Source organism: Bison bison, unplaced genomic scaffold (genome assembly GCF_000754665.1).
Source record: "Bison bison bison isolate TAMUID 2011002044 unplaced genomic scaffold, Bison_UMD1.0 scf7180017864235, whole genome shotgun sequence".
In the NCBI taxonomy this organism is placed as follows: Eukaryota; Metazoa; Chordata; class Mammalia; order Artiodactyla; family Bovidae; genus Bison; species Bison bison.
The window spans coordinates 2416390-2428898 of record NW_011494807.1 but is presented as its reverse complement, the minus strand read 5'-3'; the positions used below and the strand labels follow the sequence as shown (position 1 = coordinate 2428898).

Genomic DNA, 12509 nt, shown 5'->3' with positions numbered 1-12509 from the left:
ACTGCTGGGAGTCCAAGCAAAGCCGCGCTGTCCGGGGGAGCAGAATTTCCTGGGCAGAGCCCCTCCCTGGCACTGGCCTCCTCCCAGGAGAGCTCCGCCTCTCTAAATACACGTTCAAGGACTCAAATCCAGAGCAGCTGCACAAGCCACTTTCTGTGCATGGACCCTGGGTGGAGAGGCACAGAACTTGCTGGCAGGCTTTTAGACCTCAACAATAAAGCACCTATGAGGCCCGAGGAGGGCAGAGGAAAAGCACTCTCGCTGGACTTTTTCGCTAGGTGGAGGGAGCCGGTTTCCACCAGGTGATTAATCACACACAGCGGTCTCGCAGCATACGAGGCCGGTGTTGATCCTGAATCTTCTTTGTAGCATTTCTCACCGAGGGAGTAACAGTACTGTACGGTTCTAGTGTTTTAAGCCCTTAGCTCTTTTTTGATATATCTCTCCTGTTGAACAATTTTGTACAGAAAAGAAGAATTCCAGTCACTGAGTCGATTAAAAACATTTCCCTGGATCAGAAAAAGCAGGGAGGGGCACGTTACTTCAGAAAGCACAGGGATGGGAGGGAAGCCAGTTTTTCTCGGGACCGAAGAGTTGCCTGAAGTCACCCCCCACTAAAATCTCTGTTCACTGAATAATAGTCCTAAGCGGTGAGGTTCAGAATCTTGTTCAGGGAAAACAGACCAGATGAAAAAATGGCAACAGCTGGCTCAGAGATTTCCTGGAGATAAAAATGCCAGCTCTGAAGAGGCGCGGCCACGTGTCATTCTGTCCGATCACCGTGTCTCATGAGAGGCGCGCGGCGTGTCTAGGCACACGCACGCGGCTGCTTGTTAAAAGCGGTGACACAGCGGTCAAGGCAGGCCACCAGAGCACTGAGCTGGGCGTCCTGTGCTCCATGGCCTTTGGTCAATTCCAGTTCTCCTTCCCCAACTCCACCCCCACTTTTCCTCCTTCCCACCATAACCCAACTCTTTCCCAAGGATTTAATGCCTGTAACTCTTTCGTAGGAAGAAAGGGCTTTACTTGGCGACTTTTGGTTTACAGGATCGTTGGTGAACAATCAGTCTGTCTGGCAGGAAGGTACGCCCACAAATATTACAGGGAACCAACTGGCTCTGGGCGCTTGTCCAAGCAGCTTCGTTTAAGGCATCGAGATCATAGAAACCCTTGGCTGAAAAGTTAAAGAAAAACAGAGGGGGAAAAAAAAAGAACAAAGAAAGAAAAGAAAAAGAAAATGGGAAAATGGATCAGTTTTCATTCTGGAGAACCATACTCTACTTTTTATGGAAAGTATTTTCAGGAAATACCTGTTGACTGAGGCTTTTAAACAAATTATATTACTTTTGCCAAAAAAAAAAAAAAGTGCTGCTCAATCTTTTAAGGGCTGAGAACCGTTAGCTCTGAATAAGAGGTTTTTCAGTCCTTGAATTTTAAAAAGGGGAAGACATTGTTTTATGTGTTGTGATATGCATTCTTCACTAATTATTAACATCTTTGTTTACACATTATCTTGAAAATATAACTTTTGGCTTTCTTTCAGTTGACTCTATAAGCTTTCAAAAGAAAAAGAACATGTCTCTATTTTCCTCTTCTGTAATCTTTCAGAATGTTTTTAGAGGCCACAACTGACAATTGAGAGTGAATTTAAGACAAATTATATCCTAAAAATTTATCATCTCTTTATGGCCATAAACTCAGAGATTCTTTAAGTAATTAAAGTGAAGAATGCAAACAGGATAGTTAAGCTGACAAAAAGAAGTGTCCTTAAGAAAGCAACAAAGACAGCTGAGAGATGTATAATTTTCATTGACAGAGCATAGGAAAAAGGGCATATGGGTTTATTTTAGAGAAACAGTGTGGGATTTAACTTTAATAAAACTTATTTAAATAGAATGGCTTTGGTACACTAAATTGACTGTCTTAGAATTTCCCCAAAAAAGCACCCCCCCACCCCCCACAAATATAGCCAGGCACTCAAAAATATGTCACATAGTTTTTAGAAAATTATTTTCACAGCATATATTGTTTTCATTAAAGCCCAGGTAGTTCTCATATATGATTTTTCTATCTAGTGGCTCATACAAACGTAGCCAATGTTGGATTCTTTAACAAGTCTACTAATGTTCTTTTTCTTTTTATCCTCCATGGGAAATTAAACTCTAGCACAACAGGACCATCTAGTATTTCTCCCTTGGATAAAGGGAGTGTCACTATATATGCAGGATATGAATGTATATTTTGAGTGCTTTAAACCAGTTAAAAAAAGAATGGTACTGACTTTCACCTTACTCATGAGTTTTAATATGGGCTCAAAAATTCCCAAGTATTCATGGAGAGTTGAAGATGAGTCATTACATTTCTAAAAGTTTTAGTGCCTTTACTTTATAGTGGGAAGTGTCTTCACCCAGAGAGGAAGGGCGCCCTCAGAAAGAACAGTACCATGGAGCCAAGAGGAAAACTGCAGCAAGTGCAATGACAGGACCTGGCTTTTCCATCTGTAGCCAATCAAGACTGGTGAACCCTCCAGGGCTTTCAAACCAGTAGTTTCTCTTCTCTTCTATAATTGTGATAACTCTGTTCAAGCAGGGAAAATGATGGAGATAAGGAGTGAAGGAAACAGATTTTTTATCAGTTGAGAAATGACGGGAAGAGAGTCTCAAAGAGGGAAACAATCTCTTTGTGAGCAAATGCTCTAATTTCAATAGATGGGTATTTTCATCTCGAGCTCTCTTCCCATCTGCATGCAGAGTTCTCCATTTGGCAAGGGCTTTGAATAGTTGAGTTCTGGTAGCCTAGAACTTTATCATGACAACCTAGATTCCACTCTGTGGGCTATTAGAAAACTCTCTTTGGGTCACATGTCTAACAAGAGTGTTCTGAGATAATTGGTACTAAATGGCTTCCAAGATACCTTCTGGATATGTAAATCTATGATTCTCTTACATAAAGAGAATCAATTAACTGAATGATACTTCTCTTAAAACCAAGAATGGTTTTCCTTTGAGAGGAATCATGGGATCAACTGATAAAATGACAATGACCAAGTGTGAGCTGGCATGGCAAATTCTCTGAACTACTTCATTCTCTCCCTGAATGAGTAAGTATAAGGCTCTGAAATGAGGCCGCACACGACAGTTTATGAAGTTCAGGTTTCATATGGCCTGTGCAGTGCTTTACAAAGTATTCACTGCAAAATTTTAAAAATCTGGACATTTCATATAGAAGTCAAGATTTCCAATTTCTTTTGTATTATTGGAAGATACATCACAGTGAAGTTAAGGCTAAGTTTCTTAAGGATAACACCAGCTGGAATTGGGTAGCAGCCGTATCCTTGGAGAGAGGCAGTGCTCTCAGTGCCCCATGGTTCCCACCTTCCCTTTTTCCACACGTGGACAAATGTGCTCAATTGTGGAATCTGACCAGTGGACCTTGTAAGCATTTCACTTAGGAACCCCTGCTCTTTGAACACTAAGACACATTCATATTTGAAAACATGTTTCTAGATGTCCCCAAAGGTTAAGCTTCACATTTTTACAGTATTGTGTTTGATAACATATGAATGTAACTTTTGGGAAATACAGCAGTTTTCAGTGAGTCCCTCTCCTTGCACAGTTTGCCAGGATACAGCGTCTTTGTGTCTCAGCATCTGAAAACAACCCTTTGGTCAGGCATTTTGGAACTGTTTTTTCTATTGGCCACTGTTTTGTGGCCAAGACAGTAAATGTTGCTGATGTCAGTTGCTTGAGCAAGTAATAAAAGAATACCTCTACTCTTTTAAGTTTAGAGAGAAACTGCTAACTGCTAAGTCACTTCAGTCGTGTCCGACTCTGTGCGACCCCATAGACGGCAGCCCACCAGGATCCCCCGTCCCTGGGATTCTCCAGGCAAGAACACTGGAGTGGGTTGCCATTTCCTTCTCCAATGCATGAAAGTGAAAAGTGAAAGTGAAGTCATTTAGTCATATCTGACTCTTAGTGACCCCATGGACTGCAACCTACCAGGCTCCTCCATCCATGGGATTTTCCGGGCAAGAGTACTGGAGTGGGTTGCCATTGCGTTCTCCATTAGAGAGAAAAGTCTTCCCTTATACAATCAAGTCTTTTGTTTTCTAAAAACTTACCAGTAATGGTCCTGACTTCTGGTTTCTTTGGTTCTGGTCTCCTTAGCTCTTTAGGCAACAAGTTGTTTTCATTGTGCCATTTTTTCAGACATTGTGGCTCATGAATGGCAATCGATTTTGTTCCATATTCACGACCACAAATATAGCAAACAATGGTTGGTGGACGTCTTATCATTGTTGGCTGCAAGTAATACAAAATGCCTGTTAGCAGGTTTTGAAATTATACCTTTACATTATACTACATTTAAATTAGCTAGACAAATCAATAAATTAAAAAAAATCTAAACATTCTGGTGAGATTAACCTTTTTAGCAGTTGAGATAAAAATATATTGTCTGAGTGATTGAGGTGGGGGTGAGGATGTTGCTTTGGGAGGAGAATAGGAAATGAAGAACTAGCCAGAATTTTACATATTGGTACTTTATAAAAGGTATTTTCTCATTTAATAAATACTGATTGATTGTCTTCTGACTATTCTCCATGCTGGGAGAATACAAAGATAAGTCAGGTATGAATCGTCTTCTCAGTACATCAATATGCCTGAGAAATAAAGTAATAAATGTCCTTACAGGCACAGAGTTTTTAACAGACACTGTTGTAGCCTCTCTCTCGTTCCTTCATGTAAAATGCTTCTGCTGCACCTGTGACTCTCTGCCTTTTTGGATCTGGCATAGACTTCACCTAGAGACAGGACAACTAATCAATTACAGATGGGAGTTGGTGGATAAAGACCCAGCTTGCGCACTTAAGCTGTCTCCTCCAGAAGTCCTCAGTGGGATTGCACCACAGTTACTCATTAACTCACTTCCTTCTCTTCCCTGTTTCTTCTTTCACTACTTGACTGAGGTTCCTAGGGTCACCTGCCCTCTCTTAACCTTTGTTTCTGGAAGAACCAAATCTAAGGAAGATATACGTATATAACTCAATAGGGAGTTTCTGCTTCTGTCTAGGATATAGAACATTACAAGAAATACTTCTGCCACTTCAACAATGAGAACAAATCAGAAATTTTTGAGCCATTAGATACTCAAAGTTGCAAGGTAAACTAATGAACCAAAAAACACTGCCTCAGTTTGAGAGTGGATCAGCAGAAAGAAAAGAAAACCTCCCACACTCCAACTTGACAGGAATTAGAAACAACAGTCCTCTGCCACAGAAATAAGGGCAGGACAGCTGTATGAGCTCTTCTGATGTGCAGCATACGGGTACCATCTATATAAACTTTCCCACCCACTGGGTCTTACACCTAGTAATGGGGTGACAGTCCAACACCAGAGAGAGCCAGGAGCATTGACAGAAACCCTCACCAATTCAGGAAATGGGGCCTGCCTCACTGTGATGGTAAAGCTAGAGAATTAGGCCACGTACTAATCCCAGATAAAAGCAGTATACTATACATATACATCACAAAATACATATATATGATACATATGTGTGTGTATTTTTGTACATATATATGACAAAATTGCTTTGGACCATGGCCTCTTTAAAGAAAAATAATAAAAGAATATGGAATTTATATTCTCTTTTGTATAAAGTCAGAGTAAACAAGAACACAAATTATAGGGACTAAAATTGGAAATAGATTGTCGTAGAATTCTTAGATATTTTTCTTAATTTTTTAAATCATAGAATGTGCTGTGCTAAAGATGCATGTTTTAGTGTCTATAATAACCACTAAAGTACAAAATCATGCTAAGAGGCATAAGTAAAAAAATCAATGAGACGAGAGAATATATTTTTTAAGGATTGATGGGTTAACCATGACCAAAACAAAGATAAGAAGAGAGGAACAGAGGATCTAAAAATAAAAATAGAAAAAAAAGAAGGAAAGAAAAAAGGCGGACCAAAGAACACAGGTATAAAAGGCACGAGTTGACAGACTAGATAAAACAAAGCAACATTCAATTATATGTTGTTTATAAGAAACACATTTTATAAACATAAAGACACAAACAGATTACAAGTAAAAGGAAGGGAAACTTTTTCATATAAACACTAAGCCAATGAAAAGAGTATGATTATATTATTAAAATGTATTAAATTCCGAGTTTGGAAATGTTGGAACTCTTCTTCTGGTTGTGAAGATCAGGAAAAGCTTTAAGGAGGTACCATTTGAAGAATGAGCAAAATTTAGATCATAACGACTGGGAAGGGTCTTCCCTGGTGGTACAGTGTATAGGAGTCTGCCTACCAGTGCAAGGGATATAGGTTTGATCTCTGGTCCAGGAAGACTCCACATGCTGTGGAGCAGCTAGGCTCATGTGCCACAAGTACTGAGTCTGTGCTCCAGAGCCCATGAGCTGTAACTACTGAGCCCTAATGCTGCAACAGTGGAGCCTGTGTGCCTAAAGCCTATGCTCCACAACAAGAAAAGAGATGGCAACAAGAAGCCTGTACACTGCAGCAAAGAGTAGCCACAGCTCGCCACAACTAGAGAAAGCCTGGGCAGCAACAAGGACTCAGTGCAACCAAAAATAAATAAAGTTAAAAAAAGAAAAAAGACTGGAAAGGATGGAGAAAACTTTTGGATGCTGAGCAAAGACAGCATGAGCAAAGCCCCATGGACAGAAATCTGGAAGTGATTACAGAGAATAGCGAATAATTCAGTTTGCCTGATGCTCAGTCTAGCACTGAGAACTAGAACCAAACAAGTAGGCTGCAGCCACGCTGTGAACAACTTTGAATGCCATGATAAGATCTGGATTTTGTTTTGTAAGTGATAGGAAGCAGAGAGGCAGGGAAATAGCCTGTAATTTCAATTCAGGAAAGTTTGTGTGTCTGTAAAGTATCTAAAAGAACTAACAGGGCAGCGTATCTATGAGAGCTTGAGCATTCATTGCTCTGTGAAGTGAAAGTTGCTCAGTCATGTCTGACTCTTTGTGACCCCATGAAATAGTCCATGGAATTCTCCAAGCCAGAATACTGTCGTGGGTAGCCTGTTCCCTTCTTCAGGGGATCTTCCCAACCTAGGGACTGAACCCAGGTCTCCCGCATTGCAGGTTGATTCTTTACCAACTGAGTCACCAAGGAAGCCCAAATAAATCATGGGTCCAAGAAAACACCAATGTTTTATTCTAGATGACAGGGAAGATGGTGATGTCAGTTACAGAAAGGGAGAAATTGGAAAAGACAGGTTGGGGAAGGAGAGAAAAGAGATGCTGTCTTGGAACTGTTGAGTTAGACATATTAGTGGAATTTAAACACGAATAAGCCCAGCCAAAATAAGAAACAGAAGCCTATACTTTGGCATTAGTGGGATTCAGAACTATTTGCACAGAGAAGAGGTTTAAAACCATAAAAATTCCAGAAGAGGAATATATAGATAGTAAGTAGAGAAAAATTCCTGGGAGAATATCTACAATAAGGAGATTGAGCAGGGGAAATTGAAGCCTAAAGAGATAAAGGTTCAAGTTCAAAGTTAAAGAAGCAGGGTATGGAGACAAAAGACTCCATTCACAATTCTGGAACGCTTCTGGTTCCAGAAGTTGGTATCATTGAGTCTGTCAAATGCTCCAGAAGTAATGGATGGTTGAGGAAGGCAGTTAAATGTGGTGGCCAGTAGGTTATGAGCCAGTGACTTTTGATAATTTAGTTCCAATGGGGTGATAAAGGATAAAAACTAAACTGTTAGGAGTTAAAGATTAGGTCAAGAAGAAAAGTACACGTTCAAAAGGTTTGCAGAAAGGATATTTGAAAAAGAAATAGAGTTAAAGATCAGCTTTGTTGTTGTTGTTAGGACAGGAGTATTTGGAGAGGAGAGCAAGAAACTGTGGTCCTAAGAGAAAAGAGATAATCAATAGAAAAAGTCTCTGAGGAGATAGGAGGAGATGGGATCAAGGGTGTGGAGATGGGATCAAGGGTGTAGAAATGGGAAAGGGAAAAAGGAAGAAAAATAAAATAGATGGATTTAGAGAAAGGTTATTGTAGAGAAGGGAGGCACTAGTGGAGCTAATATAAAATGAATGTACTCTTCTAAGTATGAGGCAAAGCAATCTTCAGAGAATGAAGCAATTCCAATCCTGGGAAATGGGATAGTGAAAAATACTATGGGATTAAGCACTGTGGGAAATGTTATAGTGACTCAGTTAGGGAAGAGTACTCACTGAATAATGGAAAAGGGCCAGATAAGTTGAGCTGCAAGAAATTTCAGTGAATTTAATGGCTTTTTTCAATATTTCTCAAGTAGCACTGGGTAGCATGAAAGCAGAACCAAATTAAGTTGGTGGTGTGGTCTCCATGGGGAAATAAAATGTGGTAGAGTGTGTGCGTGTTTTACAATCAGCTTGCTTTTAACAAGATTGTTGGGGGTTACACCTGCAGTGGAAAAAGCACAGGGCGAGATCAACATCAGAAGGAAACACATTTATATTTCTGAATGCTCAAGCAGAAATAACAGATTTGAGATGAGTAAATCTGTAGTGAATACAGACCAAGCGAAATGGAAAGTGGAGTTACTTCCTGGATGATCCGAGTCTTTAAAAAAGCACATTATTTGAGGAAATATATTTTTATTCTATCTTTCTATACTGACCTATGTGAAAATACTATGTTAATCAAAATAATAAAATAGTTCTTTATCCTTCTCTTATTAGCCATGTAGCAAAGCCTAACACTTGAAAAGTGACTTTAAAAATATTTGAAGAATTCAAGACCTAAGAGAAAGAATAAAGCAGAAAAAACAGCCAAAACTTCCTTACTATTTGTATATATTTACTTGAAAGACAAATGCAGGTTTTTTAAGTTTTAAAATGAGAGTTATTCTTTTGACTTTGAGAATAATGAATTTATTAAAATTACATATGTAAAGTATGAACCTTAACCAAGCATGTAAGCAAAATAAATGGTATGGGTCATAAATGAGACATTCATGTCACATTGTCATAAGATTTCTTCTGTAAGGAAAAATTAAAAGAAAACAGGCAGACACAGAGGCTAGAAGACATGCATAAAATAACTTACAGGGATGTGGGAGAAAATTAATACCATAACAAGGCTAAGATGTCCTGTATTGTATTTTCCAAAGCCTGCCCCATGCTCTATATTTGCAGTTGAACTGCAGTTGAACTTGCAACATACTCCATATTCTTAAGTTTCGAGAATTTTACTCTTAAAGCAATGCTCCAGGGAAGTGCAAGCGACCCAGACATACAGCTGAAGAGAAAAATCCATCCCCATGGGTCTGAATGGAGATAAGAGACCCTCTTACTGTTCATTAATTTCACAACTGTCAGTCTGAAATTTCAGAGAAAGCTGAAAAATCAACTTGTGGTTACTGCCGCTGCCCTATTTGCTAAGGTTTTACTCTCCAACCTCCTTATGTTTTCAGATGGAAGTCCATGTGTGGGGGATTAAGAAGAGACGAAGAAAAGACCAAATCATAGGTAGAAAGAGTAGAAGGCCCCTTCTTGGCTAGTGTGCTACTGTGACTGGCATAGCTGAGCGAGGTAAGGGTGTGGGAAGGTGTGCCCAGGGGGCCTGTATACATGGGTACTGCCAGGGCCAGCCAATTCTACGAAGTGTCATGAAAGGGGGAGTGTGGGAAAGAGGAAGCCAAGCTGTCTAAATTTTCTGCAAAGCAAAGGATTAGATTAACAGTTTTCCTGTCAACATCTCAGATCGTATTTTGGGGATAAGGCACTATTTTTTTTAACAGCAGGGTAAAAAGATACTTTAAAAAGTTAATCTCTGAATCGATCTGAATTGATGAATCTGATGTGAACTGTTTTAGGGGGGGCAACTACTGATAAATGCCCCTACACAGCAAGTTTATTAGGGCTCATTGCATTTTGTTCTTGTTGTTTAAGTGTCCTGGGAAAGTCTATTTAGGTTGGATGTAGCCAGAAGCAATTGAACACTTCAGGGGAAGTTTTCATATGTGTATATTTCTTTCAACTAACTTTCATATGTTTTTAATCATTTTGCTGGCCACTATTGGAATTATTATTCTATTTTCCATGCAGCATTTTTTTTCTCTTTAGTTAATGTCTTTTCTCTGTCAGGAATGCCTCATGTTCCATCTTTTAAGCCAAGACTATGCAATGCAAAGGGAAGTGGACATTTAATAGCTTTCCTCCTAATCAGTGTAGATGACCTGTCATCCATCCACTTGTTTTTAGTTTGCAATATCACCATTGAGTCAAAAAGGAAAGAATAAGGATCTAGAAAAGAGAGTGGTTTAGTGGATAACCTTGAGAGGTGTTGATAGAAGAGGAATGGACATAGTTTCAGAAAACCTAGACTAGAATACCTATTTCAAATAATTTCAAATAGCTTTCAATGACCTCCCTAAGTGTTCAGGCAGAAAGAAAACCACAGTGAACCACACAACTAAATAGCTAATAGAGCTTATAAAAGGACATATAATTACTGGTCAGAAGGAAAAAATAGTCCTAACATTAAATACTATTGCATGAACCTTAATGAAAGAGATATTAAAAACTAAAGTGGAAGTTATTATTGAGGCTTTCCAGGTGGCACAGTGGTAAAGAGTCCACCTGCCAATGCAGGAGATGCGAGCGATGCTGGTTTGATCCCTGGGTCGGGAAGATCCCTTGGGGTAGGAAATGGCAACCCACTCTAGTATTCTCGCCTGGGAAATTCCATGGACAGAGGAGCCTGGCGGGCTACAGTCCGGGGTCGCAAAGAGTTGGACACGACTGAGCACACAGCACACACACAAATTTATTACTAGCAGTTTTACAGAGGATCAGAAACACTCTATACTCGGTCATTTCTTATATTAATCGCACAATAAATACTAAGTAGTAATAAGTGAAATTATAGTTGTGTGGTGTTATTTATAGGAAAGTTTGGAGAACGTTCTCCAACGATGTAACTTTGGGGAGATATGTTGTGAAATATCAATTAGTAACATATATGGAGCCATTGCTGCTGCTGCTGCTGCTAAGTCACTTCAGTTGTGTCCGACTCTGTGCAACCCCATAGATGGCAGCCCACCAGGATCCCCCGTCCCTGGGATTCTCCAGGCAAGAACACTGGAGTGGGTTGCCTTTCCTTCTCCAATGCATGGAAGTGAAAAGTGAAAGTGAAGTTGCTCAGTTGTGTCCGACTCTCAGCGACCCCATAGACTGCAGCCTACTAGGCTCCTCCATCCATGGGATTTTCCAGGCATTAGCCCCTTTGAAAATCTAATGGTGGAATGGCCATCTCCCCAGAAATTGTACATGCATGGAGAACCATGGATATGACTTAGAATGACTGGTGGACTCCCTAGAGCCCATGCATTAGTCCCATGAAGGGAACTGTTGGGCCTTTAGTCAGAGCCAAACTTTTCCTTTCAAATAGATGCTCCTTTGTGCAAGGCATCATTTGGCACCATTTAAATGCCTCAAAGCCTTTGACTGTGTGGATCACAATAAACTGTGGAAAATTCTGAAAGAGATGGGAATACCAGACCACCTGATCTGCCTATTGAGAAATTTGTATGCAGGTCAGGAAGCAACAGTTACAACTGGACATGGAACAACAGACTGGTTCCAAATAGGAAAAGGAGTTCGTCAAGGCTGTATTGTCACCCTGTTTATTTAACTTATATGCAGAGTACATCATGAGAAACGCTGGACTGGAAGAAACACAAGCTGGAATCAAGGTTGCTGGGAGAAATATCAATAACCTCAGATATGCAGATGACACCACCCTTATGGCAGAAAGTGAAGAGGAACTCAAGAGCCTCTTGATGAAAGTGAAAGTGGAGAGTGAAAAAGTTGGCTTAAAGCTCAACATTCAGAAAACTAAGATCATGGGATCTGGTCCCATCACTTCATGGGAAATAGATGGGAAACAGTGGAAACAGTATCAGACTTTATTTTTCTGGGGTCCAAAATCACTGCAGATGGTGACTGCAGCCATGAAATTAAAAGACGCTTACTCCTTGGAAGGAAAGTTATGACCAACCTAGATAGTATATTCAAAAGCAGAGACATTACTTTGCCAACAAAGGTCCGTCTAGTCAAGGCTATGGTTTTTCCTGTGGTCATGTATGGATGTGAGAGTTGGACTGTGAAGAAGGCTGAGCACCGAAGAATTGGTGCTTTTGAACTGTGGTGTTGGAGAAGACTCTTGAGAGTCCCTTGGACTGCAAGGAGATCCAACCAGTCCATTCTGAAGGAGATCAGCCCTGGGATTTCTTTGGAAGGAATGATGCTAAGGCTGAAACTCCAGTACTTTGGCCACCTGATGGGAAGAGTTGACTCATTGGAAAAGACTTTGATGCTGGGAGGGATTGGGGGCAGGAGGAGAAGGGGACGACAGAGGATGAGATGGCTGGATGGCATCACTGACTCGATGGACGTGAGTCTGAACTCTGGGAGTTGGTGATGGACAGGGAGGCCTGGTGTGCTGCAATTCATGGGGTCGCAAAAAG

At 40.3% G+C, this 12509-nt stretch overlaps 1 protein-coding gene across 2 annotated transcripts in view; it reads right to left on the bottom strand.

Annotated features, from left to right (window-relative positions):
* Positions 1–1002: 1002 nt before the first annotated feature.
* Positions 1003–12509, bottom strand: part of ZNF474 (zinc finger protein 474) — a 66260-nt gene continuing 54753 nt past the window's right edge. For both annotated transcript variants that reach the window (XM_010846288.1, XM_010846289.1), the window contains exons 4-5: positions 4124–4304; positions 1003–1174 (exon numbers count right to left, since the gene is read on the bottom strand). In XM_010846288.1, the coding sequence (XP_010844590.1) occupies positions 1023–1174; positions 4124–4304 (333 nt within the window). In that variant the 3' untranslated portion in view covers positions 1003–1022. The remainder of the gene's footprint in view (positions 1175–4123; positions 4305–12509) is intronic.